We start from the raw sequence: 27,427 nt of genomic DNA, 5'->3' as shown, positions 1-27,427 counted from the left end.
GTCCTCATTTAATGAAGCATTATATGAGAAACTGAATTACAGTAATTCACATGTTAGCACTTCAGCCAGTTTTGCGGATGATTACGGAAAACAGTCTGTTAAGGCAAAAAGGACTTTAGTCATAAGGAATCCTCCCCAAAGGATGTCAGTCAAAATGCCTTTCAAGAGATTGGGTGAAGTATTTATATATCTACACACATATATTTGTCTGTAAATTTTATCCCATGGATTCTAGTCTCTGTGTGAATGGTTTTTATATGGACTGTGGATTAAAAAAAATATATATTAAAGATTGTTCTGGGAGTGTTTGAGACCAAATTTCACATAACGCAAGAAGAATTTGTCCCGGGTACCCTTGATTCATTATCAATTAGAAGGATTAAGCAGTCTCTACTTGCTTCATTAATCATCTTTTTAATGATGCAAAGGAAGCAAAATTAGGAACAAAAAAAGAGATGTAAAACTAAATTTTAGGGAATAAAGGAAATAGAATAGCTCTGCATACACACAGTACCAAGCCATTACCATCGTCATATTTTTTCAGGAGCAAAATTAGTCTTCAATGGATAAAAATTCTGTGATGGATTAATGTCAGTGTTGGGAAACTTCCAGTGCTGGGGACTAAAAATTTCTGAATAACTTTGTATAAACAGCACTCGCTGCAGGCACGGCACAGCTAAAACAGATGTTTTCTCAGCTCCATCCAAATTCCCTGGGAGCCAAATCTAGCTGTCCCTACCAAAAGTTTCTTTGTACCTTAAAGCACATTGAAACACCCCAAAGATCCTACATCTCATGGACAGCCTAGTCCACATTGCCAGGGGTAATCTCTTCACCCGTGGAGATTCAAAAAAACTGCCCCCAGTACAAAGCCCTGAGCAGCCTGAGCAAGCTGGACCTGCTTTGAGCAATGGCTTGGACATGAGACCTCCAGAGGTCCCTCCAACCTAGATATTCTATGGTTCTGCTACACTGTTTGAAATCCACTGCTCAGGCACACCAAGAGTTCCTTGGAAAGGTGATTTTAAAACAGCCTGCCAGTACTTCTTCATGTCCATCACTTTAAACTCTCAAACTCAGTACTTTCCTAGCAGGCATCACCGTGATTTCTTTGGAAAAACATTCTCTGAGGTCAAGCTGTGTCTGCCGTAAGGCTGTTGTCTAAGCCATTCCCTAGGTGTAGCTTCTGCCTGACTGTACTGAAGGGTAGGATTCACCTCCCCTGTCTTTAGTGATCTTAAAATCAAAATCTAGTCTGTGGAGTAGAGTCAACATAGGAAGACAAAATACCCAGAAGAGAATTCATCCCATTTTAAGACAGCAGGGTTAAACTGCCACCTGGAGGTGCCTGATTGCTTCCTCTGCTTACAGAGGCAACCTAGGCAATGTTTCTGGACTGGGCGCTAGTTTTCAGGCAACTGGCATTATGGGAGGTGAATGCCTACTCTTCAGGCAGACAAACAAACAATACTGGGTATAAATGAGGCACATCTCTGTGCAATGGTCTGACAGCACAGCACTGAAACCTTCAGCATTCAGTGCCCATCCCTAAGCATGAGAAATCTCCTCCTTCTCCCCATTAGGGCACTAAACATCAGACTTGCCACTAGAAGGAGAAGTAGCAAGAGTCAAACAGATCATCTCTGGATGAAGTGACTGCAGCACCCTAAATCTCTTTCTCATTGGAGGAATGTTATTTTGCTTTCTGTTACTAGCCTCTGAGGACAGATGTACTGTATTTTGACCACACGTGCATAAAGAGAAGCAATCGTGGAACGCTAAATATTAACTGATTCCTAGAAGAGGAGCTTGAACATCTCAGCTCCCAGCTGAATATCTGTGAGCTAAATTCCTTCTAGCAAGAGGGCAGTGGTGCTCATAGAAGTAGACACTTAAAAAACAGGAGAACGCAATAGTACTGTATCCTAGTCTGATTATGGAGCACTTTTCAGATGATTCCCTGTCACCACACATGGGACATCAGTGCTGCTATTCCCATTTCACAGAAGAGAGAGTAACGGTGAAGAATGAGAAGAGAAAGAGAATTCAACCACACTCCCAGTGCTGGCTCCAAAATCATCATTCATTACTGAGTTTGTTGCAAAGTCTGTCCTGGCTAAGGCTGTGTTTAATGCTATTCCTATTGTGGCTGAGGATGAAAGTTTTTTTATTCAGGTTTAGAGATTCAGGGTAAAACTGCAGACAAAAGTGTGTTAGGAAAAAGCAACACAAAAATAAACAAATAGCTTGTCTTAAGTGGACTATGCAACATCAAAAGAAATGTTAAATTTCTTCTTCCAATATAGAATATCTGATTAAAATAAATGCAAACAGCACACAATGCAATAAAAAACAAATGTTCCATTTTCCACTTCTTCTTGCTACAGCTGTTTGTTTTAAACATATAAAGATTAAGGGAACAGTCTTGAATTTAATTAAATCCCAAAAGAACGAATGATATTTATGTATATTAAATTTTTAAAGGCATTTGTGGCTGTTCAGCCAATCACTCACTGGACTGTCATAACATGCCTCCCAACCCTAATTTAAATTAGAAAGAAGAGACCCATGGAAAAAAAAAAAAGTGCAGACAGTAACCTTTTCTCTGCACATATGTTTAAGAGATAAATGCCCATCTAGCTTTAAAAGGCAACAAATCTAATAAATGTCCACATCATCATAATTCAGTGGTAGAAAAAAAAATCGATGTTACAAATTTTGGAACTGTATCTCTCAGGAAAGTAAATTGCAACATCAATTCAAACCCATTTTTAAGAGTTTATAGTTGGAACATTGATGTCTTGACACAGAAACTCACAGATCATTCTGGATGAAACCAGGGCTTTCCCAGAACTGTGATGAATGGAGCAGCATTTTGTGGGGCCATCTTCGGAGCACAGCAATAAGCCACAGCCTGTCATATACTTTCCCCTTCTCTAGCTAGGTTATGCCCTTAGTCCTATAAGTCTAGTCCTATACCTTCAATAAGCCAAAAGGTACATTAGGATCTGAGTCTCTGAGGAAGATCTCCTGGTGAGAAGAAAAAAATGCTTTCTTGGCTCTTTTTGAAGTAAATCGAGAAAGCGTCTGATATGATCCCGAGTAGGTTTCTGGTCCAATGCTACAATCTCTGAATCTTTTCCCTGGTTAGCAGGTTGGCTCCAAATGTAGGCCATGAAATCATAAGGCCTTCAGTTCTTCCACTCTGCTTAATTTTTCCCCATTGTGTATTCAACATTTTGTTATCTCGGTTCATACACAGCATCTCTCCCACCTCAAACAAGAGACTCCTCCTCCCTGCATCTCCTAAACAGTAGTGATAAATGTTTCCTGTTCCACCTACCTTTCAGCATTGCCACATGATATTACACATATACCTTTGAAAGCTCAATAAAGTACAGCTTCTTGCTAAACAAAAAGCCTCAAATACTGCTCCTGCTTCTCTCAGAAGTAATTCAGTTGATTCTTTCTTGATTAGGGGTTCACAGCCTGTTTAGAAAAGCATTTCTTTGCCTTTGGTTAAACATGTTTTTATGGTTTATCAATCATAACAGGAAAAGACCTAGACATTAAGTACTGATGTGTTCCTGTTAATGAGAGGCTCTTCAGACTTTGCTGAAAAAACAGCTTTTGCCAGGCACTTACCTATCAAATACTCCAGCCAGAATTGGTCTGTCTCTGGCTTGTAGGGTCGGTTGAAGTCGATCTGGATTTGGAAAGGCTGCCCTCGACGCACTATCAGCTTAGGGTTGTAGTACTTGTCAGTATGGTGCTGCTGCTTGTTAATCTCATAGGGTTCCTTGAACATATGAATGTCCACAACACGCAGGTAATCTGCAGAGGCACACAAATGAGCAGAGAGAATAGTCACAGTCTTGACATCACCATCACTAAAGGCCATGTCTTTCACTTCCCCAGCACTGCCTCATCGAGAAACAACAGCCAATGGAGCATGTTGGATCTGTTTGAGGCTCGCACCTTCCTGTCCGAGCTGGGTTTTATGGACTGAAACTTCTCTGTCCACCTGCTGTTGTTCCAGCAGCTGTAAGGCTTCTAGTGACTGATGAAAGCAACTGCGGAAAGTGCAGGTTCCTATGGGGTGAAAGCTGAGTGCCCCAGGGAGAGCTGTGCTATCTTTCCTTTGGCATCAGCTTTCTGCGAGTCTGCGCCTCGCTGACACTAGTTTGCCAGTACAATCAGTGGGCCTTTAACAGCTGTGGCTTCATGTCTCTCTTCTTGCAGCCCTCCATTTGTAAAACACAAATTCACAGGGTTTTTTTGATGCTTAAATACATTAATGTTTATAAAGCACGACTGCTACCAAGTGCTGCAGAGCCTGAGAGGCAGTTAATGATCTTGCATTCAGCTGAGAGCTTGGATGTCTGTATTAAATAAGGCTTTAGTGTACTGTATGTGTCTAGACTCAGCTTCTCAGAACACCTCCACTGCTATTAGCATCTTTTATGAAAACTAAATATGACATTACAGTATATAATTACAGTATAAAGTTATAGGCAAACAGCAGTGGGTATCTATAACATGCACAGGCAAAGTACATGCCTCGCTCCCTTCAAATCAGGGCTATCTAAAGGGTTATAGCTGCCAGAAGTTAGCCTGCTCAGCTAATGACCAGTGTGCAGAGGCACTGGGATAGCCAAAGGCACTGGCAGTCACCACCAACTGCATGACTACTACACTGGGAATCTTCACAGTGGGAGCTTTCTCACACAACGGCTCCTTTCATACACACATTTAAGTTGTATGTATTCGTTAGTTTCACAGCCAGTTCCAGCAAACAGTGAGCAATCATATCAAAATGAACTGGACATCATTTCTCCTACATGTTTGGACAGATAATCAGGAAAACTCTGCCAGGAGGACCATTATTGCCACAAGGAGAGAGACAGAAGAGTGAAGCTTGATTTGCAGCTCTCGACTTGCATTTCCAGGTGCTGACAGAAACTAGCTAATTTCTGCATTTTATACTGATGCTACAGAGCCAAACTCATGCCTGGCAAAAAGAGGTGCACACTTACAGCAGCTGGTAGAGCTGTGTGTACTCACAATGGTGGCTAATTTGGCCTGCTACTGAGTACACTGTGAGCAGGAATGATGCACTCAGCGAATGAGTCGGATATCCAAACTGCTGAGAGCTAAACATGGCCCATTTCACAGAACCTCAGAAAACGGCTTCGTGCACAGCTTTTCCCTGGAGGCAGGAAGACACAGCAGACAGGCAGGCTCTGGGCAAGCAGCAGAGCTGCTGCCTATCTGGTGTGTAGCCTCCAGGCTGCAGTAGCGTGGGCATTAGCCCTGCCCTTCTGCAGGGATGTGTTCAAAACATTAGTGGAGTTGCGTGGGCAGCAATGCCCTGGGCAGCAGCGTGATTCTTCTCCTGCCCCAGCCGAGTCACCCAGCCTGGACTCTGGGCAACAGCTGATGGAAAGGAGGTAAATATGGGCAGCAGGATCTGGTCCCTCTGGTGCGTTGTCACCACCAGCTACTCATACCTGCCCTGTGGGAAACAAAAGGAAAGGAAACTGCCCTAGGACATGCCAAGATAAAGATCCTTTCATGGAAAAGCTCTGTAGAACTGAAGCAAAAACCATTTGCCTCCTGTCAACCTCAACTGCAGAAAGGCTGAGACAGGCTTAAAGTCCCATGGCAATGTTATTGTTATTCCCTGCTCAATTCTCTAGGCTTCTGGAGTAACTTCTGTAGATCCCCGCTGGCTTTAGTGCCGGCTAAAGTAACAGAGATGGTTCTTGTGTGAAACTTTAAATGCTTTTTGCTCAGAAATAACTCTCATTGACCCTCTATGAAATGGGGAATGTCTCACCTCCCTCCCTGCAAAACTTACCCATGTTCCCTCATAATAATGCTGACAAAGCTCATAATTAAATTATGTGAGGCACAAATTTCCTGGAGGGCTGTGAAGACGGGTCAGGGGGAAGTCTCTCCTGTTTTCTCTCCCAACCCCTCCCTGGCTGAAAACATTCTATGTAAAAGTTGCATATTGCAGCTCTGTGAGAGGTGAAACTATAGTAGAAACTAGTAAGTTTGGCTCAGATTCTTCTCGCTTCCAGGGAGGCATAAAAATTCTTTTGAACATTTGTTGTGTTTTCATCTCGTGTTCTGAAACAAAAGACCCTGCCCTTCATTTACAAGTTAGCCCCTTCAAGGAGCTACAAAGCTAAGTCACCCCAGGGTGTCAGTTCAGCGTTTGCTTCATTTTTCCCAGGACTTTACAAGGCTCCTGTCAAAACACAGCTATGCACATCTGCATAAAACACATTTCACTCTCACTCTCAGTGTTAAAATGAACTTCTTTGAGCTCGCCAAATTAAGATGACCTGTGACTGAGCCCATGTTAATTACAGTAATGATAATTACAGAGGACAAAATGTGAGCAGGGTAATGGGATGCGTGAACATCATCACCAGGAGTGGAGATGTCATCTAAAGGAAGGGTCCAGGCACTGTGTGTTTCACTGCTCATCTGTTTGTGAGGCATAGGTGGCCATCGAGGGCTCCTTTGAAGTCTGGACTATGTGATGGTTTGTTTACAGCCTCATCCACTATTTCATGCAAGTAAGCTTCCTGCAAAAGATGCAGCAGACTAATGTTTTCTTAAAGCTTTTGTAATGTTAAATTTGCATGGAAAAAAATGAGCACAAGCCTGAGCTGCTTTTCAATACCAAGAATAGCCTTCAAACATCAGAGTTTCTTGGAGAACCAGAGAGAAAGGGCTCTGGATTACAGACCAAGCAGTAGGAGTTTCCAAAGGAGGTGTCCATCACTCTGCTAACAGGAGAAGCACGATTCCTTGGTGAGTCCATAAACTTTGCAAAGGTGGGCACATGGGGAGCTCGTGGGCCGTGCGGCCGCAAGGCTGTGTCCTCCCACTGAGCAGGCTGTACGTTTCAGGCCCACTCACAACACGACGTGGTGAGATGAGCTGGCTAGGAAGAGCCAGGGGGAGGAAGCAGCACAGGCGTACTCACAGACACAGGCTCTTTGCTAAAGAAGCCTGCAGCAAGCAGCCTGCAGCAGGCAGCCCACTGACCTGGCTGGGAAGACAGCTGTCCCTGCAGCCTCCACCCGTCACCCCGGCTGTGATTCAGCGGAGTAGAAGTGGGTGTCAGCAGAGAGCTAGTCGAGCTCGGCGTTTACCTCATCCTAGAGTAGTAGCTAAAATAGGTCAAATGAATCACACCCTAAAAATGCCTGTTTCTCTCTGTTGGCTGTCAAGGGAAACAAGGGTGACTAGCTCAGCTGTAGACACCTACACCGCACAGATCAAGGGCAGGATTCAGCTCAAGACTGGGTCCTTTAAATTTAGGCATCTGAATGATGTGAGCCTGATACGCAAACCAGTTAGATCTGGTTGCTGCAGCCAGTGGAGCTGAGAGAAAGGTACCCTGGAAGCAATACCAGGGTATGATGTCCAGCCAAACTATGTCCTCACCTCCACCTGGGCTGGCTTTGTGTTGGCTGTCATCTGACTCAGCTGAAGACACCAACATTTAAATGTTTACAGCAGATGTCTCATCCTACCCCAAAGGTTATAAAACACCTTACTTGTAAAAGCTGAGATAAAAGCATTTGCCTGCTTTTATCAGGGTGTTAGGGAAAGGAGATATGAGAATCACTACAAAAGGCTTGGACAACCCAGAAGTAAGAAGTATAGAAGGAGAAGGGAAAGGAAGTAGCACAAGCAATCCTCTGCAAGAACATGCCTTGCCCTGCTGTGCCCTGCTGCTCCAGCTCTGCCTGCGGACTCTCACTTTATGCCCCAGTGCTGCAAGTACTCTGGGCAGGTTCAGCTCCTGAACGCAAATCCCACTCTGAGCTGCGTGTAGAAAGCATTTGGCTATAAACCTTTAACTTGCTCTGACAGGCAACTTAAACATCCTACCCCAAAATGGTGTGTCCAGGGACCACACATACATCAGCTGGCATCACAGGTGTAGATCACAGCTGATGTGCGGTGAAACAGGAATGCTGCTATGGTTTGTTCTCTTCCCTTTCGCCCCCATTCAGGTCACCCCTTGCATGTTATTGCTACAAGCACTGCAGAGCTGGACTGCATAGCAGAGCTGATCCATCTATATAGTGAATTTTGCCATTATGCTCAAACTTTTTTTTTCAGCCGTACCAGTCCCAAAGTCAAGCTGATCCTATGCCTACGCAAATTCTTGCTTTGGACGAGGGCTGTTTTTCTCACCTGCCTGACCTTAAGCATCACCTTAAGCACATGGCAGGCTTCTGCCTCAACCCACTTGACCTCATATTCCTGTTTCCATTGCATTTCTGAGAAGCAAGAGGCTCCTGTGTACCAGCACCACACTTCTTTCAGAGCCTCATATAAAGCACAATAAAAAGCAATACGAATCTTTCCCCTGGTACTGGTGGGTTTTAGCTATAAGCTGCATTCCTTCCAAGGTACCCCACACCCTTACACATCAGCTACGGTGAGCATAATGGGCTTGATAGGATACCCAGTCAAGACCTTACATTACATTTGACACTTTAAACACCCGTAGTTTCCCCAGAACTACAGGGTTGTTTGAAGAAGTTCAAGCAGAGTTTCTACAGTCTTAACATGCCAGTTGGTTTGCTTAGGCGTTTTTCTAAAGAAATGTTTTTTAAAGATGTGTGTGTGTAATAAAGTGGGGGGACGTGTTTAAGGCATATTATTAGAATTACAGAAATAATGATTTTTAATAAGACTCTGTCCTTGTCACTGAAAATCTCTTTGCTTGTTTCCTAATGTGTAAAATGCAGTACTTAATGCTTGTCCACATTTATTAAGCACTCTTTTAACCTTGGATGAAAAGTCCCATATGAGTACTAAGTGTTATTACGTCTTGCTACTATGAGTGACCACGTTCAACAGGTTCTGCTGTTAACCTCAAACAGGCCAAAAATTAATATAATTTTCTTGCTGACTCATTCAGAAGCCAATTGTGTTTTCTTCTAAACCAAATATTATTTATGTTTTTCAGGTTCACTCAAAAAATTTGGCATCGATAATGCATTCTGATTTGCCCATCCCTCGAATGATACTTTGTCTTCCCAACCAAAAGACTGAGACACTTTTCACAGAAGTATTATTATCAATTTGTGGATTCCTTTTAGATCCTCAGTCATTTTTATCAGTGAGATGAACATCTAGAACATCTAGCAAAAACACTGTGCAGCAGCTTCACAGTCAGTTTAAGACTGCACAAACCAGAAGAGCCATTAAAAGGCAAAGCTCCTGCTGCTCCCTTCACCCCCATGCTGCCACAGCCATGCCTGAAGCCAACAGATGAGCCAGGCTGAACTGGAACCAAACCCTACTAAATTAAACTTTCTATTCAACATCTTCTCCTGTCAAAAATGCCTGGTTTTAACCCAGTGTCCTGACCTGATTCACCACCAATTTCTTGGAGGAAAGGGGCTGGCCCACAGTTAGGAAAAAGCAACAGTGACAGGACCACGTTTACTGGCAGCAGTGACAGTTAATGATGACTTTGGTTAGGAAACTACATTCATATTTGTATTCTCCAACTACAGATGTTCAATGACACCCTGCTGCCAGCTCTGCAAAGCGGAGCCTTCACCGAGCCCAGCCCTTGAACTGTCACCCACAAATTTAAAAGACTTGAGGAATTCTTCCTAAAGTTACTCTATGATTGTAATCAAACTGGGAAAACCTATTCTTGCCTTTTAATCACTGCCAAAGTTCAAGCTGAAAAACAATCACTCAATTTCTTCACACCTAACTTTCCCTGCCCATAACTTAAGGTAACATTTCCACACAGACAGGTGTTTTTACCAGTTTTTTTTTCCTGAGCAACAATAAAAACTATCTGAGATCGAAACATGTGAAGAACTGTAGAAGTATGTAGGACTCAGATTACAATACTATGCAAGAAGTGTTTCGGTTGTGATTCACAGACCTAGCCAGAGGTAAGTATGGAAGACGTAAAAGTAGATTTATGTCTTAATTGTACACTTTACCTTTTGGATTAAATCCTCTAGGTATCAATCCAAAAGCATCCATTTCAGGGACCTCATTTTCTTCAGCATTGGAGTTGTTTGATGGGAGGGCTCTTCTCCCATTCAGTGGAGGTTTTTTCTTCTCTTTGTCGGTGCTCGTTGGTTCAGACATCCTGTATTAAAAACGTTGCAATACCATGTAAAAAGGAAAGAGTGCAAGGAGAAAGCAAACATGAGACAGCATGGCACATGTAAAATGGGAGAAACCAGAAACAGTGTGGGGTGCCAGTGAGTACACATTTTTAGATTCATATAAGTAAAGACTGAGAGGCAAAAAACATCAGTCTAATGATGGAGTACAGCTCTCTAAGGATTGGAAAGCATTTTGTGTTTGTGAAAACACATGAATAAGAGAAGAAGGGGGTGGAAGGAGGAAAGGAAAGCCTAACACTGAAGTATTTGTCTAAGAGAAGCAAGGCATTAAAAACATTTGGGAAATTCAGGTAAAAATGTGGAAAATCATCAGTTTTCCCACCCTCCAAAACAACATTATTGTGTCCTAAATAGCGAATTATATTTCCAGGAAATACATCACACACCACCTCCCCCTAATAAAAATTACATTCTAAGTTATATTGCAATCATCCTAAACACTACAGCCCACGACAGTCTGTGGATGATTACTGGAATATTGTATTTTTGTCTCTATGCACATAAACACCCTAAAGGCTAACTTCTGCATACAGAGAATCCACTTTTGAGAAAGAGAGAGAAAAAAAAAAGAAAGAAAAAGAGCACTTATCCAGTTATTTCTCTCCCACTAACAACCTTAAGGGAAATCTCAGATGTAGGTTGATCAGAGACTTCTTTTTGAGCTAGTCAAAACTGCTTTCACATCTATTGTAAGCATGTAGCAATGAAAGAGCCACGCCAGCCATCTAAGAAAATATTCATGGTTGAGAACATAGCTTCTTCCTAAAGCTCCTGAAAACACCAATTCAAAATACAGCAATTATTTAATAGCAGTAAGCTCTTAAAGGAAGTTTCCTAGTTAGCAAGGGTACCTTCTTTTCAGATAGTCTTTTTTTTTTTTTTTTTGTCTTCTCCCTTGCAGATTTTCTGACGTGCAATAGAAGCCTGGAAAAAGCTGAGGGCTTTTAAGTAACCTCTGTATATCCTCCTCCCTCCTGTTGTAATAGGACAGTGCTGAAAGTGTTGCCAAGCCCTCCCCACACCACCTCTGAGGATCTGCCACCACTGCTGGCACATCTTTGCTTCCTCCCTCCCTCTCCCTGCTTATCTTACCCCAACCCCACTCATCAGGAGCATTTCAGAGCACTCAGGCTAAGGAAACAGCTTGGGCACTGAAGTTTCCGTTCTTAGAGAGACAGAGTAGAGTTTCTCAAGGCACAAGAGCATATGAAGTGCGAGACTGGAAGGGATTTTCTGAGGGACACAGACCAAGAAGCCATGCTCACCCAGTTGCCAGTCTTTCATGGTGTCTCTATATTGGGGTGCCTGTACTGCAACTTTAGATGCTGGTTTTCAGAGTATTTCGAAGTAGACACAGTGATGGTCCCTCTGCCTGGTGCCTCACAGTAGTCCTCTCAGAGGACTCTGGGGCACATGTGCACGTAGAGCTCGGTGGTGGCTCAGCAGAAGGGACCTCTTCCTTGAATCCATGTGCAGCTCAGGAGAGTGAAGGCACTTGGCACCAAACAGCTCTGTCTGGGGCAGATGACCTCCTGCTCTCACACATGATAATATCACCTAACAAACTGTGTCTGGAGAAGAACCTGGTGTAAGCATTTTAGCTCTATGCCAACTCGGTTCAGTTCCACTAAACTTTAACATAACGGGGGACTGTCTGACACATCCTCTGTCAGATGTAGCTCCACAAACCACTGGAATTGCATGGAATAAAAGAGGTCCACCAGGAAGAATTCAGGCCCACTGCTCTGTTAGCCATTGCTGCTTGGTAGCAGAGGCACAAGTCTGCTAGGAACATGAAGGTATGTACACAAACCAGGCAGAGGAGAGCCCCTCTTACACATTCATGAGTAGCCATGGGCACTCATTTGTCTCAGTTACAGATGAAGGAGTGAGGAGACGCAGCACGGGACTCCGCCCTTTTTCAGCCAGTTATGGCTTCTAGACACTTAACATCAGTGAAGCTTCAAACCTCTGCTCACTTACTGCCACTGAAATCAAGCCAGGAGACAGAAGAGGTGAGAATTGAATGGCATTCCTGTAATGGGAAACAACAGATAAAAAATCTGAAAGAAGACCCCATCCCAGCTCCCTGTGAATTTCCCAGCAGAGACCACAGCCACAGCAATGTAGTCCCACACAAGCCAGCACAGCTGCATGGCACAGCACAGGGCAGAAATGCCCACAGGGGACCTGGAAGCAGTGCTGCTGCACAAATACGCTGTTGCAGCCAGGCTAGCGATCCTGCCTGATTGCCAAGGCTCAGCACCAGACTGCAGTGGTTTTGGAGCCAGCTTCACTATCTGCACATGAGCATTGAGCTATGCTGTCTCATAGCCAAAGGGCTCAATCTCTCCCCCATTTCCTCCAGCAGGCTGTTAGGCACACAGCACAGAAAGCAACCTCGTCTGGAGACTCCACTTCTCCTGCTGTGCTCCTCCAAGGGTGCAGACACCCCATGGGGAGAGATCCGGTCCTCTTGTCATCCTGAACTGCAGTTTCCATGGGCTCACTTCTACGCAGATGGTCCTTGCGGTAACCATCTGGTGGGCAAGCAATGCCCCCAGCACCCAGGAACACAATCAGCTTTCTGTGGGAGGAGACTGGTTGCTGAATTTCTTTTTTTCCAGTCTGATTTCTGTGTGGTGTGCTTGTGCCTCTCCTTCCACTTCCAGCCAGTGCTTCAGTTCCCAAAACTGCAGCTGCTGTGATGACATTACAGAAACTGATGTAAATATTGCCTCGGTGCCATGCCTGCTGGAGGTCTGCAACACAAATACGAAACACCATCTCCCGAGGCAGTCATGTGCTTCCCCAAGTGGCTGCAGTGCTGTCAGAGCCGGGAGGAAAACTTTCAGTCAGAGCGAGAAAGGCAGCGAGTGGATGAAGCCGAACAATCCCAGCCCAGCCGTTGTGCTTAAGCAGCCAGCAGTTGCAGATGTCTCCCTGGGCCCCTTCAGGTCTCTCTGGAGTTTTTGGAAGAAGCTGATGATCACTGGGAAAGCAGGGAGACCAAAATTTTTGGCGGCAGCAGCAGGAGCAGGGCTCTGTGTCCAGGGAGAGTAATGTTCTATAGGCTGTAATTTATTTATTTTGTGGGGAGTGATGTAAATTCATGCTTATGACAGCTCCAGATGGCAGGTATTTCTCATTAACTTGACTTCCTAGCATTTGCTCTCCCTTGCCTATTAGACTGCACTGGCCTTAATTTAACTTCCATGGTTCGAAACTACTGACGTCAGGGTTGCTGCAAGAGGGGGAATGGAGAACACGAAGGCCTGTTTTTCCTGTAGGGCCTTATATTTAATGAATGATGCTCTGGAATGACCGGTGAAAGAGCACTCCATCCTTATGAAGCTACTTCTGCACTGCAGAAGAGCTGAGTCCTTGCCCATTTCTCAGAGACAGCCTTCAAACACTCGTGGCCTTTGCCAAAGACCTTTGCAGTTGTGGATGTTCTTCCCACTGACTGCAATGGACCCTGGATGATGGATGACGGAGCCCTTCTTCCTAATCACCACAGAAAAGCCCTTAAATGACTGGAAAGCCTGCACTGTGGAAGGTTATCCAAAATTCAGTTTCCTGTTATCATCAGAGTCAGCATTGCTGTTTCAAGTACCCCCATGCCAGACACAGGTTTTGGGGGAAAATCCCACAAAACACAAGAGTCAATAAAGCTTTAGAGAAGCCAAACCAGAGAAGAGGACGTGCCAAGAACTGTCACAAGCAAACTGATCAGCCAGGTGCTCATGTAAATGGTTTGCTGTGCTGTGTGCCAACGGCTGGATAGTAGGGATGTTTTGCCTACCACTATTTTAGCTACACTGAGCACTCCTCAGCAGCAGCTAAGCATTGTAATGCTCTGCAAGTGAGTGTCTTCCTTTTTTCCATTTTTGTTTTTGTTTTAATATTACCCTTGTGTCCATTTGCAGTCTAGATGAGAATTCAGACGCATTGAGACATTAAACTACAGCATGTGCATAATCATCCCTGGAAAGACATCATCCTTATTTCAATAAACCAGACACTCTCTACTTTAATCTTCTACATGTAATATACCCTTACCTCTCTCCTGCCTTCTCAGAGCTTTATTTCTGATTGTGCACACTTTCTAAGAAAATCAATTCTATCTTCCCCCTCCCTCCACATCATTACTTGTCTCCCAGAAACTGATGTCGTCCCTCTTCCTATGATGCTTTGCCTTACCAAGGCTGCAGGCAGAGTAGAGCAGACACTAGAAGAAAATATGAATAAAAATGATATTTCTAAACAGAAGCAAATGTCAGAAATGTTCATTTTGTGGTTTTGTCTGCATATTTTGCTTTCGATTTCTTAAAAACCAAAAACAGCTAATATATCTGTCTGTGTGTACCAGCTCTGGCTACCACTCACAGAGAAGTATATTTTGAGTTAATGCTGAAAAATTCAGAAGGCCCAGCTCTGAAACATGGCATGTGTATACATGACTGTATGTGTGAAAGAGGGGCAGAGGCAGGGAGAGGTAAAATGGCAGCTCTTCAGATGGTGGAACATTTGGAGCAGGGGATATAGGGCCAGTTTTCAAATTATATTGTTGCAAATGTTTCTGTTGCAGGAAAATATATATATATACATATCTATATATTCATACACACATTCTGTTAGGAAAATTTGGCTTAGGAAATTTAACTCTACTCTGAAAAAAAAAAAATTGCTCCAAACTGCAAGTCTAAATTCAAATTGTAGATCCATACAAGCATCTACATCTGAGCTGGCCATCTTAGGCTCCCTTTATCCTCCACAGAGATTTACTCTAGGCAATGATTCATCTCCTCCTACAACAGACATGTAAATAGGTCAGATGAATCATGGCCTAAAAGTGCCTGTTCCTTGTATTGACTGCAAAGGGAGCCTGAGGTGATGGGTCCTACCATATGTGTCTATACTGACAATGTCTATAGTGAGGTGAGATGAATCCTAGCCTTGACATGGAAAAAGAAAAGGATTTTATCTTGGTTTTGAGGCATGACTTTCAAGTGCTAAATTATCCTTTTGAGATACTGCTCAAAATCATTAACAGTGATACACGATATACAGTTCAAAACACTTTTTTTTTTCTCTCAGAATATGTGGCTGCCACTGCCAATTACGTAAAATATATTTCCTACAATAAGTATCAGATCACACTAAAGTACATACCAGCTCATGAGTTTAGTGTTGGGAAAAGACATTTATCTTTTTGTGCTCATCTGTGAAGGCGTCTCTCTTCCTTGGACAGAAACATAACTGTCCATGTAGTAACTGCAACAAAATAAGAAAAAGAATCACATAGTTTGTTAGGAACATGCAATGCAGGTTCCAATTCCTATTCCTACTAACATCTGAATACAAAGCATTCAGTTGGTTTGGTACTAGGGCTTGCCTTAATTTCTTACAGAAAGAGCATGACAGAAGACAAGCTAGGGCAAAGAGGTCTTTCATAAGAGATGATCTTCATGGGCTCCAACTAAGTTGACTGTTTTATGTTTTGCTGAAGCTGAGGCCCTAAACGATGAAGGAACATCTCTCAAAAATGGGAGCAGACATCTTCTCTGCTGTGGCCAGTTGACACAGAAGCTAACAGAGGCACAAAGGCTGCAGCCCTTAAATTAATATTTCTGCTCCAAAGAAAAGGATAGGATATCAAAGCAAAGCCATGACTACCCATCGACTTATGGAGGGAAAGCTATTTCAGGTAAAACATCTCTCTGAATAAATTTCACCATACTCACCATATGTCTGGGGCAAACAAAGATACTCTTGTAAAACAACTGCCTCAGTATCACTTTGTCTTTTCAATCCCATGTTCCCAAAGAAAAGCTCTTGCACTAGGGACCAATCCTACTTGGTCTATCAGGCAATGAGACTAAGAAAAGGAACAAGAACTTGAAGACCAGGGGAAACTGATGATTTGTGTGATCCCCTTTCACAGGCTGTTGGCAGGTATCTACTCTCTTTCAAACAGCTATCACATCTAGAGACAGGGAGAGCAAACTATATAATCACCAGACTTTGTCTCTCCTTTTTCTCTCAAGTCCCTGAACCTCAAGGCGGGGACTTGGGGAGCAAAGTCCCTCCCACTGTAAGCGAAGAGCAGGTTCAAGACCACCTGATGAAAGTGAACATGCATAAGTCTCTGAGGCCCGATGCCATGCATCCCAGGGGAATGAGAAAACTGGCTGATGGAGTTGCCAAGTGTCTCTCCAACATATTTGAAAAATCATATGGCAGCCAGGTGAAGTCCCCGGTAACTGGAAAAAGAGAAACATCACTCCCATTTTCAAAAAGGGTGGAAAGGAGGATCTGTGGAACAGATCATGGAACAGATCCTCCTGGATGCAATGTCAAGGCACATGCAAGACAAGGAGGTGATTCAAGACGGCCAACTTGGCTTCTCCAAGGGCAAATCATGCTAGTTGCTTTCTGTGATGATTACATCAGTGGACAAGGGAAGAGCAACCGATATCATCTACCTGGACTTTTCTAAGGCCTTTGACATGGTTCAACACAACATATTTGTTTCTAAATTGGAAAGAAATGGATTTGAGGGATGGACTCTGGTGGAGAAGGAACTGGCTGGACAACTACATCCAGAGAGTTGCATTCAACAGCTCAATGTCCAGGTGGAGGCTGGTGATGAGTGGCGTTCCCTCAAGGGTCTGTATTGGGACTGGCACTGTTTAATATCTTTATTAGCAATTTGGGATTGAGTGCACACTGAGCAAGTTTGCAGATGACACCAAGCTGAGTGGTGAAGTTGATACAATAGAATGAAGGGATGTCATCCAGAGGGACCTGGACAGGCTTGAGAAATGGACTCGCATGAATCTCACAAAGTTCAACAAGGCCAAGTGCAAAGTCCTGGATTGGGGTAATTCCCAGTATCAGTACAGACCGGGGGATGAATGGATTCAGAGCAGCCCTGCAGAGAAGGACTTGGGGTTACTGGTGGATGAAAAACTGGACATGAGCTCATAGTGTGCACTTCCAGCCCTGAAAGCCAACTGTAAACTGGACTGCATAAAAAGAAGCATAGCCAGCAGGTTGAGGAAGGTGGTTCTCCCCTTCCGCTCTGCCATTGGGAGATCTCACCTAGAGTACTGCGTTCAGGTCTGGAGACCCCAACAAGAAAGACATGGACCTGTTAGAGTGGGTCCAGAGGAGAAACATGAAAATGACCAGAAGGCTGGAGCACCTCTCCTGCAAAGGAAGGCTGAGAGAGCAGAAGAGAAGGCTCCAGGGAGACATTCTTGCAGCCTTTCAGTACTTGAAGGGTGCTAATACAAAAGATGTAGAGAGACTCTTTACAAGGGCCTGTAGTGATAGGACAAGGGGTAATGGTTTTAAACTGAAAGAGGGTAGATTTATATCATACATAAGAAATACATTCTTTACTATGAGGGTAGTGAGACACTAGAACAGGTTGCACAAAGAAATTTTGGATGCCCCAACCCTGAAAGTGTTGAAGGTCACATTGGACATGGGGCTTTGGGCAACCTGATCTAGTGAAAGATGTCTCCATCCATGGCAGGTGTGGTGGGCTAGATGATCTTTAATTGTCCCTTCCATCCTAAGTGAGTCAGTGATTCTATGATTTTCTGTGGACTACTAAAGCTGTTTGATTTTTTTTCTAGCACAATAGTCTTCTTATATTAAACGCTGCTTTCACAACACTGAAATATTTCACGAGAAAATGATTATTGATTATGGAAAAACAGATTGTGAGAAACTACCAAAACCTGCTTAACTTTGACTTGGCTATTTTAATTTCTAAGTTTGCAGCCAGGCTGCAATCCCCCAGGTATTGGGTGCTATGATGTCAGGACAGGCTTGGGGAGCACAGGGAAGGGAACCTCAGAAGTCTCTGCAAAGAAACAGCTTGAGTCCAGTAGCTGCAACTCAGTTCTTTACTCATACTGGCTCCTACAGAGCTTCAGCCTCCACTCCAGAAGGGTTAATTTGTCACATACAGCACCAGATGCAAATGAAGGTCATCCATTTGTGCTATGCCCAAACTACCATGGCTCCTGGACTGTGTGGAGTCATCTTGGATACAGCCAGGCCAGAACTGAAAAGATAAAGACCCAAAGAAGCTACAGCACAAACACAGGGAATCTTGTGTCCTGTGTTCCTGGAGCACTCATGTCAAAGACCTGGTGCAAGACACTTGAAATGTCCTTACATGGAGCACTGGGGCAGAGCAGGGCTTAGCAGTTCCAGATCTGCATCATGCCTAGATGAATATCTTTGTTTTGGTGCTAGGCTGAACAACAGTGTTAATGAAGCACTGCACCTCAACTAAAAAGCTAGAGCTCTTCCTGCATCCAGGGCGTGGGTTATACACAACCCCGACAATTTCGGCATGCTTGGTTGACAGTTGGTTCTCATTAATTTAGTACCATATGTGGTCATGTAATATTTCAATCTTAATGTCACAAAGCATTTCAATATTACTGAAACACAATGTTTCAAGTATGCTCAATTACAAGATTTCTAGAATTAAAGAGTTCCTAAATTTCATGTCAGGGTAAAACTTCCTGTTCCAATTCAGAACAAAAATACATTTTAAAATGCCCGAATGTTCTTGTAGCTGTTCTTGTAGAACAGCTTTTCCTGTTAATACAAACACAGATGTAGTGTGTAGGCCCATACACAACAAAACACTTAAGCACATCTTAACTTCAAGCTTGTAAGTAATTCCATCTTCAGGCATATGCCTAAATTCTGTGACGTGCTCAGCTCAGTCAAGGCTGTACAATATCTGTGTGTACAGAAACACTTAAGCTGCCTGTTGTTGTTGCATTTCTGCCCACTTCAGCAAGTCTCTAGTGCAACTGTTTCTTGATTTGTTTCAAAGATGGTTGCCAAACAGGGTTGTTGATTCATCTTTCGGTCCCAAGACTGACCATATCTTTGTGCAAATGAGCCGAGTAATTGCTTATTTAAGGAAGTGTGTAATGTTTTGGGAAGTAGGTTCAAATGTGGATTGTAAAACATCACAACTGGTTGGTTTGTTAATGGCGGATGTTCTGGAGGGAGAAAGGAAATTGAAAGGATGAATCATTATCCAGATGAATTTCAAAAGCAATTTAAAAGTCATTTCATAATCACAGATGTGTGCCAAATATACCCGTCCAGCACAAGCTGTAGGCTTTGGTTTTTGTGAAGTCTGCAAGTTTTTTCTTTTGCTATTCCCACTGTAACCTTTTGCAGTGTGGTTTGAAAAGGAGAATGTAAGAAGAAATTAATGCCTTCCAATCTCTCCACATACCTGTCTCTTTCTATAGTGCTGTGCTGCATCCACAAAATTACTGTCAACATGCACAGTGGAATACAAATAACTTTTCACTTTGTGTTCACAGTGAGCTCATGGTTGAAGTTAAGATAAAAGCCTGAGTAGCTGAGAGACACTGCATCATGTAGGAAGCTCCAGCACTCACAGCAAGGTCCCTCACAGCTCAGCTGATGTTATAACACTGGAGCAAGTGTATAAGGAGTAGGTCTGTCCAGTATTTCTTTCATCTGTCCAGAAGCTCTGTAAATTCTGTCAAAGCAGTGCAAAGTCCAAGATAATAACCACAGTCAACAAGTGTGCTCTTCATTTGAGGTTTGTCCCTCCTCTCCCATGATTCCACTGCTGGTTGTGTGCCCCCACAAGATCAACCTCCTCAAAGTTTTAAGCTGTAAGCCTGCAAGAATGCATGCTAGGATGAAGCTCTGTAAACAGATTATCTTCTTGACATTCCTCCTGTAGCTACAGAGCTTTCTCTGGCCCATCTCTCTCTCAGCTGTAATCTTCACAAACTTTTGAAGCTATCATAGCAATGGTATAATCTTTCACTCTTTACTTTTTAAGTCATTTTCTTCAACTTTATTTTTTTCTTCAACCCTTACTTTGTTTTTGATTTCCTTTCAAAACATCAATGGTTGATTGCATTTGGAGCATTTGCTTTACTAATAGATTGGAAAGTCATCTGGAAAAGAGCTGTGCAAACAAAATGGAAATTGATCTATCAGTTTTATATTAAACAATTATCTTCCCAGAAAGATACCCTAGAATTCTTAATCAACAGACCCATGAAAAATTTTACTTTGTTCAACTCACACAAAAAGATGTTGGGAAATTATGAGAAAAGTGGTGGCAATGTTAGGATGAAGCAGGAGCCAATGTATTTTCAAGAGCACAAACATGCTTCAAAGGAATCCACCAGAACACACAGATGGAAATGGATTTCTTCAAAATTTTATCCCTTAAAATGGTCCGTGTCACCATTTTGTAGTCTGATTTCCCACCTCCTGTTTACAAGTCAGACAGCTAATCAATGAACAGAAAAAATATCATGAAATCATAAAGACCAGTTACTAGTTAGGGATAGTGAGAAGCAAGTAAACTGTGTAAGTGGCTTTTGAGCAACCAATAAGCTGAATTTGTTTGCATCATTGAACAATAAATTTTAATCAAGCCCATGCACTCATTAAAAAAAAAAAAAAAGAAAGAAAAAAAAAAGTTGATTTGTGGATCTTTGAAGGAAAAATTTGGGTCAAGTAGGCAAATTCTTATGAGCTGTTTGTTTAACCTTTCCCATTGGTAGGGCCAGCAGCTGACTAATAATTCTGTTCTGTACCTGGTGAGAGCTGGTGTTCAAACAGCGAATCTATGGCTCTCTGACAACACTGCTGCCAACATTTTCTGATGCATGTGATGGCAAATATAACTTTTTGTGTCTGTTACTTGAAATACCAATAGCACCTCTTTAAGAAATGTGGCCCAAAATAAAATATGTGATTGTGGGCATAAAAAATAGCAAACCCTTAGAACGTCTATAGAGACCATTGTTGCAAGTCTTATCTGATGAATACTACTTTAAGGTTTGTATTTATTCTCACAAAAGCACCACCTTTCATGAAGAAGACTGAAATATACATGGAGACCTTCAGAAATAACGCAATTTATGATCTAAGCTCACTGTAGCTATGCTATCTTTCAGAATGAACACCCATCAGAACTCTTCATCTTCACAGCTCTGAAGGCTGAAAACATTACACCTTTTCAAGACTTTAGCCAAGCCAAAAAAAGAAGTGCAATCTCACTGTAATAATGTTGTCTTAATTATGTACAATACTTAGCACTAGTTTTACACCAGATGAGTCATAGTAGAAGCTTGTACTTTGCTGTTTGACTAAATCCCACAGCACTTAGAACTCCTTGCAGCAAATGCTTACCAGCTTGTGCTCAGCTTTCCTCCCAGACTAGATTCTTCAGAGAAGGATGGTTTGAAGGGCACTGCAATAGGATGAGCAGACACTGTGGTTGAAAATAAGGGCACAGAGTCACTAAGAACATGCCGAAGAAATGTCTCAAAAGCTCATCAGGTGTTTATGCTTCTACCGTCATAGTCATTTCAATTAATTTGGATCCTAGAAATTATAGATGTGTTTTCTTTCTTTCTTTTTAAAGGCAGCTTATCTCCTGAGCAGACAGGTGCTCATTTTTTGTAATCTTGTGCTGTTTATTGCAATCACTAAGACAATGCCAAACAAGCAATTAAAACACTTGTAGTCATTTAAGGAATACCTGTTTACTTGTCTAACACCACCTAATCTTGTTCTAATAAAATAATCCTATAGAAAGAAGAATCTTTTTTTGTGTGGAGAATTTTTACTACTGGGATCTCTGAAGAGACAGCATGGTCTCATGGGCACTTCTTCATTTGTGCAGATTTCTCCTGCATCACATGTTTCAGTGCTTGTTGAGCTCAGAGAAAACACCGGATCTTCCCCCAGTTCCCTTCATATGCTCATCTCTAAGAGGAAACTGGCCATTCTCAAATCAAAAGTTGTTACCTTGATGATCCAGCTCTCTTATTGGCATCATGTGATAAGAGCTACTTATCTACGGCTTTCAAACCTTCATAAATGTCATTGGAAACTCCAAGGGAAACACACTATTAGATAGATTTTTTTAAAGGCTCAAGAGCAGATGGACTTGCAGCAGAGAATACTGCAGTCTTCATTCACAGTCAGCAGGAGAGGTAGGCTCCAGCCACAGCTTCTTTGATTCTCTGTCTGGAAGACCATATAAGAAATTTAAAGTTAGACACTGAAAAATGTTCCCATCTGCCCTTCTCCCTTCCATCCCTCAAATACAGAGTGCCTATGTAGCTGGCTATCACAGATCATTGAGAGGCAGTTGTGGAAGACTCTATATACACAAAAGATAAATATTCTACTCATTAAGCATCCGTGTAATGAATGCCCTATTATGACATCTTCCAAGAGACTCTAGATTAACTGAAAGAAATAAAGTACTTCATGTTGAATTAACAGCTGGTTATGATACTTACCAGTATCAGCTGACAGTCTAGAGACATGCATTTCATCAAGAAGCTTTCACTCCTACACATCATTTAAACATAAGTTGGGTTCTGCAAACTTTTTGCCTGTAAACTAAAGTTCATTACATTTGGATAGTACAGTCCTTTTAGGTAGCAATCAGTTTTTTCAAGTGCCATAGCTGTCCTATCAAAGCTTTACCCAGAAGAAACCACAAGGGATATTGTGCACACCAGAGCATTGCACGTCTAAGTGAAAGGACAAACAAATCATTCTGCACATGGAGTAATTTCATTTCCATTTTAGCCAGGAATGCACTAAATAATGCATCATTCCACAGCTACTCAAAAGGTCACCTTTTGGTCTATGAGCAGCTGCAGCAGCTGCGTTCACCCAAGTCCCCACAGCAAGCACAGAACAAAGTGTGAGCGATGAGGAGAAGCTCAGGGATGCAGGTATGGGACAGGCTTCCAGAGGCGTCCCAGTAGTCCAGCTGTGAACCATTGTCAAATTGCCGCTCAATCCTAAATAGCCTCCTTCTTTTCCCTCCTCTTCCTAAGTAAATTAATGATATACAAAATATGAGAAAATAAACAGCCAACTCAGATTTTGACACCATGCAGAGAGAAGTATCCATGGAGATTAGGGACCTCCTATTCATTATTGATTTCTTATCATATTTTACAGGAAGGTACAACAGAGAGAATAAAATAGCCCCCAGGAAGGCACCCCATGAGGCTGTGTTCAGTTTAGTGGCTGCTGAGTCTCGTTCCCAAACCATAATATGAGCAAGCTGACAAAAATACATACTCTGTAGAAACATCTTACCCACAGCTGGTCTAGATAAATCCCTAATATTTGAGTCTTTCATCTCTAGTGAAACTGGATGAAAGACACCAGTGGCTTCTTAGATGTCATCTCACTATTAGGAACCCAGACATGAGGATTGGAACTGGGAATCCATGCAGCTTTCTAGACCAGGGTGTTGGATATAACATGGTTGGACTTGGTAATCTTAAAGGTCTTTTCTAACCTAAATGATTCTATAATTCTATACAGACCTTAGTTCAGAAGGAAGGAGTTTCAAGGTGAAAGAAAATCAACATGGATTATTGTTTAGTGCAGAATCTACATCGTGAATGGGAAGTCAGGGTGGTACACAGAAGACACCCCGCCCAGACCTTGCTTCAATGGGGTGGTGGTTGAAGCAGTGTGCTATTCTTTTAAGATTTCCTCAGTGATCTTTTCCACAGACCTAATCCTGTTCTATTTTGTGAACACCTAAATCAAAATTTCCTACAACCACAATGGCTTTTGCTCCAAATTAAATCAAACAAACAAGGGGAGAAATAACAACTACACAAGAGAGAAACAAGCGAGTAACTCACTGTAAGGGCCATCTTACAGTGATGCATAGCAATCCCTCCTAGACAGCAGCCTGGGGAGCACTTTATTTTTAAAGGTCCAGCACACAATAACAAAATCCTAGTAGACATTCATCTAAACATCTGCACCACTCATATCTTTCCTTACTCAGAAAAACAAATGAACCTTAAAAAAAAAAAAAAAAAAAGGGGAAAAATCCTAATGTGCAAGCAGCAAATTAAATATAATACAAAAAAAAAAAATCCTTGTGCATATGTATTCCTCAGCCCATCCAGATGTGCTTTCATCTCATCCAGTCACTCACATATCAAGACTGCAGCAGGCCTCCATGAAAACACCCTGAGCTCTGGGATTCCCGTCCCTGTTCCAGGGTGATAGAGGATTCATTAACTCCAGCTGCTGCTGTTAGCTTTCTTCCACTGCAAATAGTTCAGTGTCGCTGTGAGCCAGGACAAAATCCTACCAAAAGCATGTGCCATGTGGCAAGGCTCCACAATTCAGCAGGCTGCCAGTGCTGGAGCCACAGTGGGAACAGCAAGGTAGCAGATAGCAAATGACACAGAAGAGACCAAACAGTAGATGTGTCCATAGGGTTCTTCAAATGAATTTGCAAGAAAATTTTAAAATTTGCATTTTAAAAAGAGAATATTACAGAGTAACCAACTTTGTCATAAATCACTCTTTACAACAAGCATCAGTTACAGTACCAACTGGACTCATCATTCATTAGATACTCCAAATGGTGCCGGAATACAGCTGGCATTGCTTAGCTCCTCTAGCCAAGCTCAAGTCTGCACCAGCCTGCACAAAACAGAATTAAGAAAATCAAGTCTGTTAGCAGCAGGCTTAAATTTGTTCGGCAGCAGCACACACCTCCTTTGCAAAACATCTATGAGCCTGAACAGTATAAAAGGCTAAAGACAGAGACCATGCTTAGTTACACCTCATTTCTTTAAAATGTGTAGTCTTGTAAAAACTGAGGCACGTTTTTAGCTAGAAACCCAAGCCAGAAAATGATGGCAGCTGCTGGCCTGTTGACAATCCAGGGTTTAGTACAGGACCAGCACAGCAAAACAAATGTTCTTCCTAACAGCAGGAGAAACAGGACATTGAAAAACCTAGCCAAACCCTTCTTGTCTGTGCTTGAAAGTCCCACACTTTCGGGTTCTCTAACACTATTTTGGAATCTTTGATGCATCCTGAGATTGCCAAAGATCTTGGCATAACTATCATTACTCTAAGTCACGTCCTTGCTCTGGCCTGACCCTGGAAAAGACACCTTTCCTCCAGTGACCATACCTGCAGCCTGGTGAGAGGAAGCTTCCAGTTCAGCCTTCTGCACAAGGTTCTTCAAGTCTAGCAGTGGCCACACTGCTCCTGCCCACCACCTTCCCATTCCTGTTCTTCCCTCCCTGTCTAATGAGATGATTTTCAGCAAAGCAAACTATACCCAACACAGGAAAACAGCTGCTAGACTGGAGCAAAAATGTGTCCGTGCTCCCAAATCTGTGTGAGCAAAGCAGCCATTTCCTAGCTTCACACTGGATACAACCAAGGTAACTTTTTTCTCTTGGGCTTATTTTTGGAGCTCTCCCCTTTCACATGCATAGTTAACAGGCTGCAATCCAGTTAACACATGTGCACACGCTCACAGACGTACGCACACAAAGCTGATTATGTACAGCTTTCCTTAGAGTTCTGATAATCTGGATAATTTATTCAGGTTGGCAAAGTTTGAGTGTTGTTTTTTTTTCACTTCCTCTGCAGAAGGGGAGCAATGTGATTGTTGCTGTGGTGATCCTTCCCTTAATATTTTTAGCCATGATCTGGCTTAAAGTCATGACTGGCTCCAGAAAGCGTTATTTTATTACAGCATAATATTAAAACATTGGTGAATAGCCTTTTATTTTTTGCACTGAATATATATATATATATATCCCTTGAAATCCGCATTTCATTCTAAGAGCATTTACAAGTGAAAACATGCAGATATTCCTTTACTGTTAACAGAGCTGGGTCTAGCCTTTGTTCTAGAAGTGGAACCACCCCCAGCCCCATTGTCCTCCATCTCCTTGGGATCAATTTGCACAGTTGGAACTTCTGCTTGCCAGGGTTACGTTTTCAGCAAGGTGCACACTTGCTCAGAAACATCACTGCTAACATTAATAGTAGTTGTATCTGTAATTCCCAAGGAACATAATTTTAGAAAGCTACCTCCTTCCCCCTTAGAAAGGTTACTGACTGCTCTGCAGAATGGGAACAATGTGATTTCATCTATTTTTTTCATTTGTGAGGTTGCAGTGCCAGCATTCCTCTCTCTAAGGAGAGGACAGCAAATGTCAGCTCCCTACCTTCATTTATACCTTGATCAATGAAGCTGTTGGCAGAGAAAACTGTTACACACAGTAAGAAAACAAGTACAAAACTTCTCCTACTGATGGAAATGGCTGAGGGCAAGCAATTCCCATTTGTAGCCCAAGCACATCTTTGCACAGCTCTACCAGAGTAAGGGTGGCAGCACCACCATCACCGCCATCCCCGAACCTAAAGCTCTGCCATTGCATGGCAGCAGTGCACAGCACACAAGGAGGTGCTGATCGGGGGTGGAGGCCCAGCACTTGAGCATCCTGCGCTTGTCCCCTTCACTCTGTTTGAATAGCGAATGGTAGCATCCCGAGAATTGATGTGTTTTTAAGAGTTGCAAACTTACTTTCATTAGACTGCTTTCCCATAACCTGCTTCACATTCGGTTCTCCTTTGGGATTAATCATAGTAAAAGACACCATGCAGTACAGATGAAAACAAAATAATCTGGGACAATGGAAAGCCGTCCTCTCATTTAGTCATGATTTTCTGAAAATGATTATGTTTGAAATGAGATTTTGTTTGTCTAGTTTAAAATCCAGGATTAATCATTCAGGAAAGCTGACAATTCCGTTTCTCCATTTTGCATATCCTACGTGTGTTTTCCAGCATTTAGAACAATTTCCAGGTTATTATTTTTCTGAGGTGGGAACAAACAAGGGTCATGTTTATTTTACATTCAGGCAAATAAAAAGTGACATTCCAAAGGTTTATGAATTCCATCATTGCAACCAAACTTGTTTGCAGCATCTGAATAAACCTGATTCAGATATCTGTTCTTCAGATGCACTAACAGCAGCTACCACAAAACTTCTTTTTTACAATGGGTTGCAAATACAGGTGATATGAAACTATACATTCTATTCATGCTAATAAGAAAATCTCCTAAGAGTAGTAAGTAGAGAAAATGCTCAACAAACAGATGTGTATATATTTACACGTAGACTTAAACACATTTACTAGGAACTGTGTCAAACATGATGACAGAATACAGAATCACAGAATCACAGAATCACAGAATCATCTAGGTTGGAAGAGACCTCCAAGATAATCTAGTCCAACCTCTGCCCTAACACTGACAAGTCCTCCACTAAACCATATCACTAAGGGCTACATCTAAACGTCTTTTA

General features: G+C 42.4%; 1 protein-coding gene across 5 annotated transcripts in view; it reads right to left on the bottom strand.

Moving 5' to 3' along the window:
• Positions 1–23,209, bottom strand: part of F13A1 (coagulation factor XIII A chain) — a 74,394-nt gene extending 51,185 nt beyond the window's left edge. The window contains exons 1-5 of one of the 5 annotated variants that reach the window (XM_048072061.2): positions 22,059–22,594; positions 21,438–21,519; positions 15,375–15,476; positions 10,008–10,159; positions 3,646–3,834 (exon numbers count right to left, since the gene is read on the bottom strand). In XM_048072061.2, coding sequence (XP_047928018.2) covers positions 3,646–3,834; positions 10,008–10,159; positions 15,375–15,406 — 373 coding nt within the window. In that variant the 5' untranslated portion in view covers positions 15,407–15,476; positions 21,438–21,519; positions 22,059–22,594. Of the gene's footprint in view, positions 1–3,645; positions 3,835–10,007; positions 10,160–10,814; positions 10,948–11,050; positions 11,214–11,464; positions 13,435–15,374; positions 15,477–21,437 lie in introns of those variants that run through there. The other 4 variants (XM_066992465.1, XM_048072062.2, XM_013179309.3 and 1 more) reach the window with 4 other exon arrangements.
• Between the last annotated feature and the right edge of the window lie 4,218 nt (positions 23,210–27,427).

The sequence above is a fragment of the Anser cygnoides genome, chromosome 2 (genome assembly GCF_040182565.1).
Source record: "Anser cygnoides isolate HZ-2024a breed goose chromosome 2, Taihu_goose_T2T_genome, whole genome shotgun sequence".
Classification (NCBI taxonomy): domain Eukaryota; kingdom Metazoa; phylum Chordata; class Aves; order Anseriformes; family Anatidae; genus Anser; species Anser cygnoides.
This window is presented reverse-complemented; position numbering and strand designations above follow the sequence as displayed.